Here is an 18,448-nt window from a genome sequence, read left to right on the forward strand (position 1 = left end):
AAAGGTTTGCTATGGGGAATTGTTCCTGCTCTGGACAGTTCCTCACGTGGACAGAGGTGTCAGCAGAGAGCACAGTGGTCAGATAGAAAATTAATTAAAAAAGAAATTAACTTCCTCTGTATTATACAGTAGCTGATAAGTACTGGAAGGATTATGATTTTTTAATAGAAGTAATTTACAATTCTGTTTAACTTTCTGGCACCAGTTGATAAAAAAAAAAATGTTTTCCATCGGAGTACCCCTTTAACCCCTTAAGGACGCAACCAGAGATGAGTGAACTTACAGTAAATTCGATTTATCACGAACTTCCGGCTCGTCAGTTGATGACTTTTCCTGCATAAGTTAGTGTGGCTATGAATACACCTCACTGTGATATGATCCTTTCTGGATAATAAAAGTTTAAAGGAGTACTCAGGTGGAAAACATTTTTTTTAAATCAACTGGTGCCAGAAAGTTAAACAGATTTGTAAATTACTTCTATTAAAAAATCTTAATCCTTCCAATAATTATCAGCTGCTGAAGTTGAGTTGTTCTTTTCAGTCTGGCAACAGTGCTCTCTGCTGACATCTCTGCTTGTCTCAGGAACTGTATATAAAAAAGAGAAAAAAAAGAGATGCGCTCCTAGTGTGGTATGTTACGATAGGTAAGCCCCTTGAGAAAACAAATGTTAGGCTTACCAGAGGGTGTTGTGCTGAGGGCACAACACCTGCGTTGGCGTGTAATATCGCTTAGTCGGCGTGAGGTCAGCAGCTCCAGAATCCCCTCTGAGTGTACTAGACACTCAGTACTTGTAGTTAGATTCCAGGTGTGTGAACCATGATATGGGACACATAAAATGAGGACTTGGTTCCAAAGCGCTTCCCCTCCAATAAGTGAATGGTATGCCAAGGCAGAAGGATTTCTTAGTATAAGGAATTTATTGCAACAATTAGTTTCGAGCCTTATGCAAGGCTCTTCTTCAGGCATATAAAATACAATACAGACGCTCGTGGTTAAAAAGTCCGGGCTCAACATTCTTCCAAATAAACCATGAATTACAAATCGGAGAGCTCCTACTCTTAAAAATATTTTGGCACCCAGCATCATAAAACAACACAAATCAGTATTAAAGAAATCTCCCTTACCCACAGGATCGTACAGGTGCAACATCAAGAGACGCTTATGCTGCAAGGAAATCCGAAACAAACGGACTGAATTTTCCTCACTTGTTACTGGGGAGAAATTCATAATAAAACATAGGTTAACATGCAGTTCTTCTTATGTTATATATTTACTTGAGTACCGATGCAAACTGCAATACATAGGTCGGACTATACAACCTCTTCGCAATCGGTTGAACAAACATAGACAAAATGTTAAGAACAAATTCCTACTCCATGGGGTCTCTAGACATTGTGCCATGATCCATCCAGGAGAACAGCACATCTATACGGTCACTCCAGTTGATCATATCCCAGTTGACACTGCAAATCAATTTGATACTTTAAAGAAAAAAGAGATCTACTGGATGTACTAGTTGTCAACAGTGGCACCGAAGGGACTCAATGAAATGGTGGAAACGGTACTATGAGCCTCCATATGCACTGCTTTTCACACCTGTCACTGGCCCCTTTAGAATTCCCGTCCCCCATCGGGTTGGGTATTAATTCCATGAACACATACCAACTCTCTATCCTTTGCAGGATAATGATACCATTATCAATATAATATGGTAGTAATATCCATATTATTATCAATATAATATGGTAATAATATCCCACTTATTGGATATTTTTATCTGATCTTTTTTATTGTTGTTTTTATGTGGTTGCCTTCTTGGTGCTCTATACTAGAATTGATCCCTGTAGAAACTGCTATTCCTATGTGGGATTTAATTTCCTTTCCTTAAATCAATAATTAATTTTTCATACTCATGAAGATAAAATAGAAAAAAGTGTGTTTTTTTTAACAAATCTTACCTTTATCCATGTTCCAATATCACCAGTTTTACTTGAGTATGTCCTATTACGTATGCCTTATTGTGCTGCTTACCCCGTACTGTGGAGCCGTTGAGCTCTAACCTCTGACATCTTACGCGCTGTGGCTACACACATTAGATTCAACTCTCCTTTGAACACTTCATTGAGTAAAGACAACGTGGTGAACGGCTACTTCGACTAAGCATCACAACAAACTGTTACATAGTAGCAGATGTGCTCTAGGGAATTGGAGCCATGTGCTAGCGCTTTTTGGTGCTCCTCCTTCATTTACAAATTGCTACATAGTAGCGCAGGCGCAGTAACAACTTACAGCGCCGTTACAAGCAATCCATCCAGGAGCCTCCAGCGCTGCTATACTAGTCCTTTGGCACTTCAACATATATATTATAGTAGTTTTGCTCACAATTTTTTGAGAGTGTATATATCTTAATTTTTCCCCCTGGTTTTCTGCTTTTATGATGGCTTATAAATCGCTATACAGCAGCGCAGGCGCAGTAGCAACTTACAGCTCCGTGACAAGCAACCCATCCAGGAGCCTCCAGCGCTGCTAAAACAGTCCTCTGGCACATATATTTTATAATGGTTCTGCTCACATGTTTTTTTTGAGAGTTTGTATATATATTTATAATTTTTTCCTCCTGGTTTTCTGTTTTTATGATGTTTTAATATGTTCAATGTGATGACCTTTTACCCGGATGCAGAGTGAGTGTCACGATGCCGGCTGGCAGGAGGTGGATCCTCTGTGCCAGAGAGGGATTGGCGTGGACCGTGCTAGTGGACCGGTTCTAAGTCACTACTGGTTTTCACCAGAGCCCGCCGCAAAGCGGGATGGTCTTGCTGCGGCGGTAGTGACCAGGTCGTATCCACTAGCAACGGCTCAACCTCTCTGACTGCTGATGATAGGCGAGGTACAAGGGAGTAGACAGAAGCAAGGTCGGACGTAGCAGAAGGTCGGGGGCAGGCGGCAAGGTTCGTAGTCAGGGTGGATAGCAGAAGTTCTGGTACACAGGCTTAGGACACACAAAACGCTTTCACTGGCACAAGGCAACAAGATCCGGCAAGGGAGTGCATGGGAGGAGGTCAGATATAGTCAGGGACCAGGTGGAAGCCAATTAAGCTAATTGGGCCAGGCACCAATCATTGGTGCACTGGCCCTTTAAGTCTCAGGGAGCTGGCGCGCGCGCGCCCTAGAGAGCGGAGCCGCGCGCGCCAGCACATGACAGCAGGGGACGGGAACGGGTAAGTGACCTGGGATGCGATTCGCGAGCGGGCACGTCCCGCTGTGCGAATCGCATCCCCGACGGCCATGACAGTGCAGCGCTCCCGGTCAGCGGGACCGACCGGGGCGCTGCGGAGAGAGAGACGCCGTACGCGCTCCGGGGAGGAGCGGGGACCCGGAGCGCTAGGCGTAACAGTACCCCCCCCCCTTAGGTCTCCCCTTCTCTTTGTCCGGTAACTGCCCCCCCCGGGATGAGGACACCGGGAAAGGATGGAGGGATTCCTCAACGGCAGGCAGTACAGCAGGAGTGGGAATGGGGAGGGAGGGCAGAGGGCGAGGCCTGGCACGGGGCAGTGTGACACCAGGACGAGGGCCACGAGGAGGCACCGAGGCTTGACTGACTGGACTGGGAGGGGGGGAGAGGCACTTCTTAAGGCGGGCAGAGTCCATAACGACCTTAGGGAGATCGGATACAGGAGGAACCACAGGGTCACGGCAGGGAGTACTGGGAACCGGTTTAAGGCAGTCCTTGAAGCAAGAGGTACCCCAGCTCTTGATCTCCCCTGAGGACCAATCCAGGGTTGGGGAATGGTGTTGAAGCCAGGGTAGTCCAAGGAGAATTTCAGAAGTGCAATTGGAGAGGACCAAAAACTCAATTTTCTCATGATGAGGTCCGATGCACATTAGGAGGGGCTCCGTGCGGAAACGCACGGTGCAATCCAACCTGGCTCCGTTGACCGCGGAAATGTGGAGTGGCTTGACAAGACGGGTCACCGGGATGCAGAATTTATTCACCAAGGACTCCCGAATAAAATTCCCAGAGGCACCAGAGTCCAGGCAGGCCACGGCTGAGAGGGAAGAGCTGGCTGAAGAAGAAATCCGTACAGGCACCGTGAGACGTGGAGAAGCCGACTTAGCATCAAGAGACGCCACACCCACGAGAGCTGGGTGCGAGCGTGCGTTTCCCAGACGTGGAGGACGGATAGGGCAATCCACCAAAAAATGTTCGGTACTGGCACAGTACAGACAAAGATTCTCTTCCTTACGGCGATTCCTCTCTTCCAGGGTCAGGCGAGACCGATCCACTTGCATGGCCTCCTCGGCGGGAGGCCTAGGCGCAGATTGCAATGGAGACTGTGGGAGAGGTGTCCAGAGATCTAAGTCTTTTTCCTGGCGGAGCTCTTGATGCCTCTCAGAAAAACGCATGTCAATGCGAGTGGCTAGATGAATGAGTTCATGCAGATTAGCAGGAGTATCTCGTGCGGCCAGAACATCTTTAATGTTGCTGGATAGGCCTTTTTTAAAGGTCGCGCAGAGGGCCTCATTATTCCAGGAAAGTTCAGAAGCAAGAGTACGGAATTGTATGGCGTACTCGCCAACGGAAGAATTACCCTGGACCAGGTTCAGCAGGGCAGTCTCAGCAGAAGAGGCTCGGGCAGGTTCCTCAAAGACACTTCGAATTTCCGAGAAGAAGGAGTGTACAGAGGCAGTGACGGGGTCATTGCGGTCCCAGAGCGGTGTGGCCCATGACAGGGCTTTTCCAGACAGAAGGCTGACTACGAAAGCCACCTTAGACCTTTCAGTAGGAAACTGGTCCGACATCATCTCCAAGTGCAGGGAACATTGCGAAAGAAAGCCACGGCAAAACTTAGAGTCCCCATTAAATTTGTCCGGCAAGGACAGGCGGAGGCTAGGAGTGGCCACTCGCTGCGGAAGGGGTGCAGGAGCTGGCGGAGGAGATGATTGCTGCTGAAGTTGCGACTGAAGTTGCTGCACAATGGTGAATACTTCCGACAGCTGGTGGGTTAGATGGGCGATCTGTCGGGATTGCTGGGCGACCACCGTGGTGATATCAGAGATATAAGGCAGAGGGACGTCAGCGGGATCCATGGCCGGATCTACTGTCACGATGCCGGCTGGCAGGAGGTGGATCCTCTGTGCCAGAGAGGGATTGGCGTGGACCGTGCTAGTGGACCGGTTCTAAGTCACTACTGGTTTTCACCAGAGCCCGCCGCAAAGCGGGATGGTCTTGCTGCGGCGGTAGTGACCAGGTCGTATCCACTAGCAACGGCTCAACCTCTCTGACTGCTGATGATAGGCGAGGTACAAGGGAGTAGACAGAAGCAAGGTCGGACGTAGCAGAAGGTCGGGGGCAGGCGGCAAGGTTCGTAGTCAGGGTGGATAGCAGAAGTTCTGGTACACAGGCTTAGGACACACAAAACGCTTTCACTGGCACAAGGCAACAAGATCCGGCAAGGGAGTGCATGGGAGGAGGTCAGATATAGTCAGGGACCAGGTGGAAGCCAATTAAGCTAATTGGGCCAGGCACCAATCATTGGTGCACTGGCCCTTTAAGTCTCAGGGAGCTGGCGCGCGCGCGCCCTAGAGAGCGGAGCCGCGCGCGCCAGCACATGACAGCAGGGGACGGGAACGGGTAAGTGACCTGGGATGCGATTCGCGAGCGGGCGCGTCCCGCTGTGCGAATCGCATCCCCGACGGCCATGACAGTGCAGCGCTCCCGGTCAGCGGGACCGACCGGGGCGCTGCGGAGAGAGAGACGCCGTACGCGCTCCGGGGAGGAGCGGGGACCCGGAGCGCTAGGCGTAACAGTGAGCCCGGGCTTTTTAACCACGAGCGTTTGTATTGTATTTTATATGCCTGAAGAAGAGCCTTGCATAAGGCTCGAAACTAATTGTTGCAATAAATTCCTTATACTAAGAAATCCTTCTGCCTTGGCATACCATTCACTTATTGGAGGGAAAGCGCTTTGGAACCAAGTCCTCATTTTATGTGTCCCATATCATGGTTCACACACCTGGAATCTATCTGTCTCAGGAACTGCACAGAGTAGAAGAGGTTTGCTATGGGGATTAGCTTCTACTCTGGACAGTTCCCGAGACAGGTGTCATCAGAGAGCACTTAGACAGAAAAGAACAACTCAACTTCAGCAGCTCATAAGTATGGAAAGGATTATGATTTTTTAATAGAAGTCATTTACAAATCTTTTTAACTTTCTGGAGCCAGTTGATATATAAAAAGAAAAGTTTTTTCCTGGATAACCCCTTTCACAGCACACATCCTGTTTCGTCAAACCCTCCTGATACTGATATAGCTGGTAGACCCCTGGTCCCAAGATTCCGACCTCCACATAACCATCATATTGGGAGTTAAAGGGGTAGTCCAGTGGTGAAAAACGTATCCCCTATCCTAAGGATAGGGGATAAGTTTCAGAACGCGGGGTTCCGACCGCTGGGGCCCCCAGAGATCTCCTGTACGGGGCCCCGGCTCACTGGCCAGATAGCGCGTGTTGACCACTGCACGAAGCGGTGGCTGACACGCCCCCTCAATACAACTCTATGGCAAAGCCAGAGCGTTGCCTTCGGCAATCTCCGGCTTACCATAGCGATGTATTGAGGGTGTGTGTCGGCCGCCACTTCGTTCAGTTGTCAACACGCGCTATCTGGCCAGCGAGCCGGGGCCTCGTGCAGAGAGATTGCGGGGGGGGGGGGCCCAGCAGTCGGACCCCCCACGATCTGAAACTTATCCCCTATCCTTAGGATAGGGGATACGTTTTTCACCAATGGACTACCCCTTTAATGTTTATATAATACATGTCACTGTAAATTTCCCATTACTTCATCTATAAATAATATCCATCATAAGTGAGTGACACTACATGTCATCCTACAGAAGCAATATGTTACAGATAAATTTAGCAGGAAGCACCTTCTTCTCTGCCTTCTTCTCTGCCTTCTTCTCTGCTGCTGCAAACACAAATATTCAATTATGCAACCGTTATTGTATAACACAGCTTGGTATTATTAGAATTAATGCACACTCTACTTTAGATCTTAGATAATATATCCATGGTCAAGCCTAGAAATTATATATTGGAACCAAAAACGCCAGAGAGAAGAACTAAGTTTGAAACTCCACTCACAAAAAAACTCAAATTTTAAAGTATTTTCAAAGAAAACACTTTAAAACATCATATGCCAGGTCTATTGTGTATCACATTATAGGGGAAATAACACATTAGAATCTTTTGCTATGAGTAACTGCAGGGTACACCGCTTTGTTCTAGGTCACATACATATAGCTTATCCACTGTTCACTTAGTCATAGTATTCTGGCAACTGTATGGATCCTCTCTCAGGGGACCCCCACTTGCTCAATACACTTATATAATAGGCACTTACCTTTAGTATGTTTAGGCACTACTCCACCACCCCTTAAATATTAGATGTTAAATTCTTTGCGCTGTATAAATTAATTTTGGTCTGGTGCTTTTGTGTGATTCCAGAATTTCTTAGTGACATTTGATGGTACAATACAGACTCATTTACTAGATTTAAGATTACCTTTAATGATCTTATAAGTACAAGGAGATCATTTTTCATTGTTCATACATAAATCTTTTTTTTTCCAATGGCTCGTGGGTCATAATTTTGTAGATACGATCTATGTATTATCTAACCATAGCACTTGTTCCATTTTTTTTTGACTCATAACAATTGATTTATCATAATAAACCATATGAAGATGTATCTGCTATACATAACAGAATAAATGGGAATTTACCAATGTATACAATCTGATAATAAAGCTATAGTTCTGTCAAAGCAAAGTTAAAAAATACAACATGGTCACCTCCTACCCCATATTATTCTCAAAGCAAAGAAGTGTTGTTTCAATTTTTCATTGTAGAGAATTCTCCAATAAATCATACTTGATGCGCTATGAAATATTGGACTATAGTCCCCTGAATGTTCCCAGGGCACCCCAGGCAGCATTTCACTGCTTACTCTTAAGGTTAGGAAATGACTGTTGGTTATTGCAAGCTACTAACATCCATCATTGGTTGAGCAGGACATCATGATAGATTATTTGTCCACTCCTTGTCTTCTGCCAAAAAGATCCATTCTCTAAAATAGAGGTTCTAGTCTCAAGAATGGGCTCTGTGCTGTCACATTTGTGACAATAACCGCCTGCTTTTTTTTTTTTTTTTATAACTTTCAATAGATGAGAAAACAAGGTGGAGAAGATAGGGCAAGGCTATGTTAACATATAGTAATTAGGTCAGTATTTCGGTCAGTATTTTAAACCAAACCGTTGTTTAAATGGGCACTGTCTCCAAACTTTTTTTTTTATATGTTGTAGTACTTATGTACTACAACATATCTCTAATATAGATTCATAAATTTTATTTTCATTAAAATAGTTTATTTTACATTTGAAAACCGGCCACTAGGGGTCTCCCTCCTAGTGGCCGGCTGCAGCCTGGCATGATGTCATGCTTGAATTCGGACCGATGCCGGCCTGGCAATCGGTCCTAATTCATTCAGCATGCGCTCGCTCCCTGCTTGTCAATCAGACAGGCGGGAGTGAGCGCTGAGCACGCATTGGCTCCCTGGCCTCACAGGCCGCCCCACCTCCAGGCATATACGTGCCGCTGCTGCTGCCTCAGGACTTAGCACTTATATGTCTTTTTTTTGGGGGGGGAGGAGGGGAGAGCGGGGTTCAGGGTAGCGCCCCGGCCATGGTCATAACAGTTATTGGGTATGTCTTTTTCAGGGGGGGGGGAGGGGCAGAGCGGGGTTTGGGCTAGCGCCGTGGCCATGGCCATAACAGTTATTGTTTTCAACAAGGGGTGGGGGAGTGGCGTCGGGATAGCGCCGCAGCCATGGCCATAACAAAGTTATTGTTTTCAACACAGAGTGCCTCCAGTTATTTCACCACTACAACTCCCAGCATGCCCTGACAGCCAATAGGTGTCAGGGCAAGCTGGGAGTTGTAGTGGTGAAACAGCTGAAGGCACCCTGTATATATGAGCTAAGGGCGGAAGTCGGCCCCCCCAGCAGGCATCAGTGACGTCTCGCCTGCTGGGGAAGTCTGCCTGTCTACCTGGTAAGTGAGCACACTACCAGGTAGACAAACAGGCATTTTTCAGATAGTAAAAAAAAAATTTAAGGCAGGGAGGGGGTTAGGTATAGATGGGCAATAGGCAGGGACAGAAAAAAAAAAAAGGATGGTGGGAGCTACTCTTTAAATTTTCTTATTATAGTTTACTGCTGTTAGTTTCACTCCTAGCTTTGGCTAAAAATACTGACCAAAATATGGATAGACATACCAACCAAAATATCATGTTTGAACATAGCCTAGCCTAGTGTTTTTTCAGGTGTATAGCATTTGTATAGATGCGTCCGAAATTTTTAACATTATTGTGCTCCATGTAAATCTATGGGAAATTGATTGTCTGTACACACAATATATAAATATATGGCCACATTTTTTTACAGCCGCATAAATATGTAACATGTAAAAAAAGACTTTTCCATAGACCCACAGAGCACATAAATGTTAAAAATGTGAAACTTGATTTTGTGGATGCATTTTCTTTTTATTGAAAAACACCAAAAAAAAAAAACACTCTGCAAACATAACCTAAGCCATTTTCTCACTTTTGATTTTTCTTTTTCCAAGATATTTCGTGTCAAAACACGTAAAGAGGGGAATTTTTCTAAGGATTTTTTCGTTTGGTATGCAAATAGATCTAAAAAAAAAATATTTCTTGTTTTTTTTATAATTAAAAAAAAAAAATAGAACTTGATGTTTAAATAAGAAACAGATGCAAACTGACATTATTTTAAGCATCAGTTTCCAACAAAACCAAAAATATCAATCCTGATTCTGACAACAAAGATTCCACATTGTAGATTTGTATGCGACAATATGCAGAGCATGGGCACTTGTAAAATTAGTCCATTTTATTGCAGTATCACAACAGACATGACGGCTTAATTAACCCCGGAATTTCTCAGGGCCCTGGCTCGCCAAGGTTTAGGATACAGAGGAATCATAAATCACAGGAACAATACCTAGTAAGTGCAGTATCCATTTGAAAAGAATCATATGTAACCACACCATTTTGATGTTTTTGATGTACTGTTTTATGCTTCATACTAAGACCAGGTGCTAATACAACAAAGAAACCGTGAGGCAGCCCAATTGGAATGTACTTTCAATTACTATTATGCTAATGTAGTCCTAAAATAAACAGTAAAATATACTTATAAAGAAAGACTTCACTGGCACCTGCATTAAAGTTTTAAATGTTTTAAAGCTGCAGATTTATTGATATATCGTTTATTCAATAGCGTTTGGGACAACTGCGCTTATGAGGACATAATATTACACTGAAGATGTCATACATTGCTACTCATCACTCTAGCTATCGCAGTGTTGCATCATAACTAGACTCATTTAGGATAAAACTGAATTGTGAAACTGAAGGATATAAATGGATTATATCAGGTCAAGATGAGACAATAATATAACCTACACTCTTCCTCTGAAATGTTAAACCAATAGAAATGGTAACAAAAAACCACCTATGGTACTACTCCTACAATTGTCACCATAAATTAAACACCAATAATCCAAAATTCATGAAAAAATAGTATAAACTTTATTAAATAATTAGTAACAAACTAAAGGACAGACAAATCCACCCCTAAAAAACATATACCCCAGAAAAGCACTAGTGACCTGGTCCTGATTATCAAGATGGTAAATATAAGGAACAATGCATAAGTTATGTTATTGGTTCACTCAGATTATCAGTACGGTAGTGTGTATCTCAATACAAAATCGCCGCTCATACAAAAAAGATTATTAACCATAAAACACTACCTGTAATAGGCATGTTCCCACAGGCTATCCAGGGACACAGTGCACCCTCCTATCCAGGGTGCACTGTGTCCCTGGATAGCCTGTGGGAACATGCCTATTACAGGTAGTGTTTTATGGTTAATAATCTTTTTTGTATGAGCGGCGATTTTGTATTGAGATACACACTACCTTACTGTTAATCTGAGTGAACCAATGACATAACTTATGCATTGTTCCTTATATTTACCATCTTGATAATCAGGACCAGGTCACTAGTGCTTTTCTGGGGTATATGTTTTTTAGGGGTGGGTTTGTCTGTCCTTTAGTTTGTTACTAATTATTTAATAAAGTTTATACTATTTTTTCATGAATTTTGGATTATTGGTGTTTAATTTATGGTGACAATTGTAGGAGTAGTACAAGATGAGACAATAGGTTACAAGAGCAGATTTTATAACATTATAGAAGAAATAACATTAAAGGGGTACTGTAGCATTTAAAAAACTGATCATGCTGGAGTGAGGTGGGGTTACGTGTTAGTCCAAACACAGGAAAATTTAAACGTGGCCCCACATCTTTCCGCTACATGGGGTTGACACATGAGGTTGACACATGCTCCATGCATTCTCTATGGGACAGTCAGATATACCCGAGTACCGTATATACTCGAGTATAAGCCGACCCGAGTATAAGCCGAGACCCCTAATTTCAACCCAAAATCCCAGGAAAAGTTATTGACTCGAGTATAAGCCTAGGGTGGGAAATACCTCATCCCCCCCTGTCATCATCCAGACCCGTCATTAACATCCTCATCATCCCCTTGTCATCATCCCACACATCCCCCCTTCATCATCCCCTTGTCATCATCCCACACATCCCCTTATCATCCCACACATCCCCCCTTCATCATCCCCTTGTCATCATCCCACACATCCCCCCTTCATCATCCCCTTGTCATCATCCCACACATCCCCTTATCCCACACATCCCCCCTTCATCATCCCCTTGTCATCATCCCACACATCCCCTTATCCCACACATCCCCCCTTCATCATCCCCTTGTCATCATCCCACACATCCCCTTATCCCACACATCCCCCCTTCATCATCCCCTTGTCATCATCCCACACATCCCCCCTTCATCATCCCCTTGTCATCATCCCACACATCCCCTTATCCCACACATCCCCCCTTCATCATCCCCTTGTCATCATCCCACACATCCCCCCTTCATCATCCCCTTGTCATCATCCCACACATCCCCTTATCATCCCACACATCCCCCCTTCATCATCCCCTTGTAATCATCCCACACCCCCCCCTTCATCATCCCCCCCCCCCCTTCATCATCCCCCCCCCCCCCCCCCCCTTCATCATCCTCTTCTCATCATTCGCCCTCAGTGGTCTTCAACCTGCGGACCTCCAGAGGTTTCAAAACTACAACTCCCAGCAAGCCCGGGCAGCCATCGGCTGTCCGGGCTTGCTGGGAGTTGTAGTTTTGAAACCTCCGGAGGTCCGCAGGTTGAAGACCACTGCGGCCTTCAACCTGCGGACCTCCAGAGGTTTCAAAACTACAACTCCCAGCAAGCCCGGGCAGCCATCGGCTGTCCGGGCTTGCTGGGAGTTGTAGTTTTGAAACCTCCGGAGGTCCGCAGGTTGAAGACCACTGCGGCCTTCAACATGCGGACCTCCAGAGGTTTCAAAACTACAACTCCCAGCAAGCCCGGGCAGCCATCGGCTGTCCGGGCTTGCTGGGAGTTGTAGTTTTGAAACCTCCGGAGGTCCGCAGGTTGAAGACCACTGCGGCCTTCAACATCATCCAGCCCCCTCTCACCCCCTTTAGTTCTGAGTACTCACCTCCGCTCGGCGCTGGTCCGGTCCTGCAGGGCTGTCCGGTAAGGAGGTGGTCCGGTGAGGAGGTGGTCCGGGCTGCTATCTTCACCGGGGGCGCCTCTTCTCCGCGCTTCCGGCCCGGAATAGAGCCGTTGCCTTGACAACGACGTATCTGCGTCGTTGTCAAGGCAACGTGACTATTCTGAGGCCGGGCCCGAAGCGCTTAGAAGAGGCCTCCCCGGTGAAGATAGCAGCCCGGACCACCTCCTCACCGGACCACCTCCTCACCGGACAGTCCTGCAGCACCGGACCAGCGCCGAGCGGAGGTGAGTACTCAGAACTAAAGGGGGTGAGAGGGGGCTGGATGATGTTGAAGGCCGCAGTGGTCTTCAACCTGCGGACCTCCGGAGGTTTCAAAACTACAACTCCCAGCAAGCCCGGACAGCCGATGGCTGCCCGGGCTTGCTGGGAGTTGTAGTTTTGAAACCTCTGGAGGTCCGCAGGTTGAAGACCACTGCGGGTGGGGGAGTTCACTCGAGTATAAGCCGAGGGGGGTGTTTTCAGCACGAAAAATCGTGCTGAAAAACTCGGCCTATACTCGAGTATATACGGTACATCTCTTGTGTATTCTTCATGTATCTCTGCCATGCATCTCCACAGAATGCATATGTGTGTGCTGACCCTGTGCTTCATGCAATGGAGAGATTTGGGCCCTGTTCTAGAGATCAAGGGTGGGTTTCAGCAGTCAACCTGCAATCACACACTTATTGCCTGTGGATAGGGGATAAGTTTTAAGAAATGCTGGAGTATCCCTTTAATCCTTGTAGGAGTTCAGTGTATGAATAAGGTTTCAAAAAATCCTCTTGACATTCTAGAAAAATTCACGCACAATTGAGAGTATTTTGTGTATTTGCCCTGTCTGTCTCTGATAACATAAAATATAATGTTTAATAGATCTGTATTAAAAACCACCAAAAAGAATAAAAAAAGGAAAAAAGTGTGTTCCCAGAATGGTGACACAGTTATTTGAAAACGATATACAGTTTGGACCCATTCACAGGTCTCAGCAGTCAACATGGACACGATCACAATTGGCTAGGTGTGCTAGAAATTTGCTAGACGTGCCCAGGGATAGCAAAAAATGTAATTTCTAGCAAGCCTAGCCAATTGTTGTTATAGCGTATTGGCCTGCTATTTCTTGTTAAAACCAATCTAGAAATGTGTTGTCATTGATCGTGTCAATGTTAACTGTTGAGACCTGTGAATGGGTCCAAACAGTATATGGTTTTCTTATTACTGTGTCACCATTCTGGGAATACACTTTTTTTTCCTTTTTTTCTTTTTGGTGGCTTTTAATACAGATCTATTAAATGTTATATTTATGGCACGTCTAGTTTTCTATAAAATGTGATTGATTTATTCCTGAAAGGTTGGATTAACAAAGCAGACGTGCAGCCATAATTAGCACATGTTTATTTGATGTCTCTGATAATCCCTAGATTTGTTGTGGATTTTTTATGTGAAGTGTAAATGAAAGAAAATGACACCACAATTTTCCTCACTAAATATATTTCCAAAGGTGCTAAATTTTCACCAGGTGTAGGTAACAACCCAAAGTAATCCAAACATACAAATAAACAAAAAAAAAAAAAAAACAAGCTGAGAAATTAGGTTATGTGTAATAATGTGAAATGACAGAGAGAAAACATATTGAACATGTTTACTGATCTTTATTTAATACCTTGTACAAAAGCCTTTATTAGTATTGACAGCTTCAAGACACTTCCTGTTTGGACAAACTAGTCACATGCATTACTCTGATATGATTTTGGCTCATTCTTCCATGTAAACAGTCATTAGTTCTTGAAGGTTCCACGGGCCTCTTCTGTGAATCATAATCCTTCCTTTAATTATGTCAAATTTGCCAGCACCATTTGCTAAAAAGCAGCCCCTCACCATGATTTCCCCACCTCCAAACTTTTCTGTTGGTATAGTGATTTTAGGGTGCCATTTCTTATCCAATCATGGTGTGTATTCTGGCACCCAAACAGTTAAAGGGGTTGTTCAGGAATTAAAAAATAGACCTTTTTTCTTTCAAAGACCGCTCCCCGTCTGCCTCCACTTTGGGTGTGGTATTACAACTTATCTCCATTCACTTTAATGGAACTGAGCTGCAGAACCCCACCCAACCTGAAGACAGACAGGGAGCGGTCTTTAATGATCAGTGTTATCGGCACTTGACTGCTCCTGCCTGGATCTCAGGCGCGGAGCAGTCATTCGTCGATCGGACACTGAGGAGGCAGGTAAGGGCCCTCCCGGTGTCCTGTAAGCTGTTTGGGACGCCGTGATTTAACCGCGGCGGTCCCGAATAGCCCGACCGACTAGCCGGGATACTTTCACTTTAGAAGTGGTGGTAAGCTTTGACTGCCACTTCTAAAGGGTTAATACCGCACATTGCCGCGATCGGCAATGTGTGGTATTAGCCACGGGTCCCCGCCGTTGATGAGCGCCGGGACCGATGCGATGTGATGCGGGAGCCGGCGGGAGCCGGCGCAGGATGTAAATATACGTCCTGCGTCGTTAAGGGGTTAAAAGAAAATAGGTTCCTGGACAACCCTTTAAATTTTACTCTCATGTGATCACACTACATTTTCCTAGTATTTGCTTGGCTTTTCCAAATTTTGTGCGACAAACTTTCAACAAGCTTCAACATGCTTTTTGTTCATCATTATGTGGTGAGTGTGCATACAGGCCATTACTTACTGTTTTCTTTGAGACATTAGTATCTGGTAATTCCAGGTCTTTTTGAAGCTCTCCACAGATAGTCCTTGCCTTTTGTACAACTCTTCTGACTATTTTTTTCGATTTTGTGAGGAGCACCTGGGCTAGGCAAATTTATAGTGAAATGATTGTCTTTCCACTTTCGTATTATGGCCCCAACATTAACATAGTAACATAGTTCATAAGGTTGAAAAAAGACCAGAGTCCATCAAGTTCAACCTATACTCCTAATAATTCCCTACTGAGTTGAGTTGATCAAGAGGAAGGCAAAAAAAAACTCATACTAGAGGTAAAAATTCCTTCCTGACTTCAAATATGGCAGTCAGAATAAATCCCTGGATCAACGTTCTGTCCCTATAAATCTATTATATACAACCTGTAATGTTATTATTCTCCAAAAATGCATCCAGACCCCTTTTGAACTCTTTCACAGAGTTCACCATGACCACCTCCTCTGGCAGAGAATTCCATAGTCTCACTGCTCTCAGTAGAACATTCAGAAGCTTAGAAATGTGCCTGTGACCAATACCATTGTTATGTTTTAAAGTTTTGCAACAATCAGTTTGCAAAGGTCTTGAGACAGCTTTACTTTTGCCCATCATGAGATGCGCCCTGTGTGACACCTTGGCAATGAAATTTTTTTCTAGGCCATTAGTTGGGACTGAACCCGCTGATGTTAATTTGCACTTATAAGAGGCTGGATTTCTTTTTACTGATAGATTACAGCTGTTGTCTTGGCTATGCATGCCTTTTTTCACCTTCCTTTTTTAATGTGTTCAATACTTTTTCTTAGTGTCAATTCACATTATTACACATAACTTAATTTCTGAATGTATTTTTTTTTTGTATGTATGAATTACTGGGGCTGTTATCAACATCTTGGGATAAAATACTGTCGGTACCACCTTTGAATATTTAGTGAGAAAAATGATGGTCAATAAATATTTTACCTGCTGTATCTCTTGATACGTACACTGTATAATGATACCAAAATATATAATCTAAAATAATTTTAGATATTTTTAAGGCACAATTTTCTTTTAAATGAGCTTGAGGTAGCCCACGGTATTCAAACTACAGTATTTTCCTTGTGATACACATAAGCAGCAGACAGTAAAAAATAAAGAAAACAAGCAATGAGCTTCAATTTCCAGTAATGATAGGAATTTTCATACAAAGACTCAGTAAAGACCTACTTCACGTTTTCTTCTAAATCTACTATAATGTGTTTGCAGCATGTATCATTATCTCACCTTTTCATACATCCAGCAGCTGTTATTAACCTCCTCCAAGCTCAAGGCTAAATTTAAAATTTTCTGAATTTGTAATCATAACGCTGAAGTTGGGAAACTTACACATGAAATAAATCATTACTATAATTGTTACATAGAGTTTATATGCTATTTTATAGCAGAGTGAGGAGTTGGTCACTACCCTGTTGAACTTACAGTATAGTATAAATTGTCAAAGTAATACATTATATATATACATTATATATATCATTTATTTTTTTACAATTTTTTTTTTACCAAAAGAAAATAGTACAAGCAGTTCTCCAATTAATAGTTGCCACAAATATGTGCAAGAATTATATGATAGTCCCTAGTGCAGTCATTCTCAAATTGTGATGTAGGCTTCACTGGTGAGACGCCCCCCAAACCCCCATTGTAGGTAAGGCCAAACTGAGGAAGAAGTTTTTATAAAAGTGATCACCAGTCACAAATTTTAATTTTAATTGAGATCATTTTAAATAAAATATTACAGCGATAAGGCTCAGAAATTACTTTATTTCTGACTGGTGTGGCACCACTATAATAAGGATTGAGTAGCCCTGCCATACATTATACAATTGACATGATAATTTTATGGGGGATGCATTCAATTTCATATTGTTATATTTATCTTAAATGGGCACTGTCAGATACAAAAACTTTTTATATATTGTACATATTGGCAAAACATTAACCTTTCCAATATACTTCATAAGCAAATTTTATTTCCTTTTTATAGAAATCATGGCTTATAAAATCATGGCTTTGTCTAAGCTGAAGGACAGGAATAGACAAAGTCCAGTAAGTGAGGGTGGGCTAGCACTCCTCTGTGCTCTCTCTTCTGTCTGATAGCACTCCTCTGTGCTCCCTCCTGTCTGATAGCACTCCTCTGTGCTCCCTCCTGTCTTATAGTACTCCTCTGTGCTCTCTTTTCTGTCTGATAGCACTCCTCTGTGCTCCCTCCTAAATTATAGGACTCCTCTGTGCTCCCTCCTGTCTTAAAGTACTCCTCTATGCTCTCTTCTGTCTGATAGTACTCCTCTGTGTTCTCTCCTGTCTGATAGCTCTCCTCTGTGTTCTCTCCTGTCTGATAGCACTCCTCTGTGCTCCCTCCTGTCTTATAGAACTCCTCTGTGCTCTCTCCTGTCCGATAGTACTCCTCTGTGCTCTCCTGTCTGATAGGACTCCTCTGTGCTCTCTACTGTCTAATACTACTCCTCTGTGCTCTCTTCTGTCTGATAGTACGCCTCTGGGCTCTCTCCTGTCCGATAGTACTCCTCTGTGCTCTCCTGTCTGATAGTACTCCTCTGTGCTCTCCTGTCTGAAAGGACTCCTCTTTGCTCTCTCCTGTCTGGTAGTACTCATCTGTGCTCTCTCCTGTCTGATAGGACTCCTCTGTGCTCTCTCCTGTCTTATACCACTCCTCTGTGCTCTCTCCTGTCTGATAGTACTCCACTGTGCTCTCTCCTGTCTGATAGCACTCCTTTGTGCTCTCTCCTGTCTGATAGTACTCCTCTGTGCTCTCTCCTGACTGATAGGATTCCTCTGTGCTCTCTCTTGTCTGATAGTACTCCTCTGTGCTCTCTCCAGTCTGATAGTACTCCTCTGTGCTCTCTCCAGTCTGATAGTGCTCCTCTGTGCTCTCTCCTGTCTGATAGTACTCCTCTGGGCTCTCTCCTGTCTGCTAGTACTCT

At 44.2% G+C, this 18,448-nt stretch overlaps 1 protein-coding gene across 14 annotated transcripts in view; it reads left to right on the forward strand.

The window, feature by feature from the left end:
• DLGAP3 (DLG associated protein 3) overlaps positions 1-18,448 on the forward strand; it is a 538,301-nt gene that overhangs the window by 374,440 nt on the left and 145,413 nt on the right. For 11 of the 14 annotated variants that reach the window (XR_008888792.1, XM_056557211.1, XM_056557221.1 and 8 more), the window contains one exon: positions 9,975-10,079. The exons of the other annotated variants lie outside the window; for them this stretch is intronic. Coding sequence is in view for 10 of the 11 variants with exons in the window: in XM_056557211.1 (XP_056413186.1) it covers positions 9,975-10,079 (105 nt within the window). In the remaining variant the exon portion in view is untranslated. The remainder of the gene's footprint in view (positions 1-9,974; positions 10,080-18,448) is intronic. 14 annotated transcript variants of the gene reach the window in all.

The sequence above is a fragment of the Hyla sarda genome, chromosome 2 (genome assembly GCF_029499605.1).
Source record: "Hyla sarda isolate aHylSar1 chromosome 2, aHylSar1.hap1, whole genome shotgun sequence".
NCBI lineage: Eukaryota > Metazoa > Chordata > Amphibia > Anura > Hylidae > Hyla > Hyla sarda.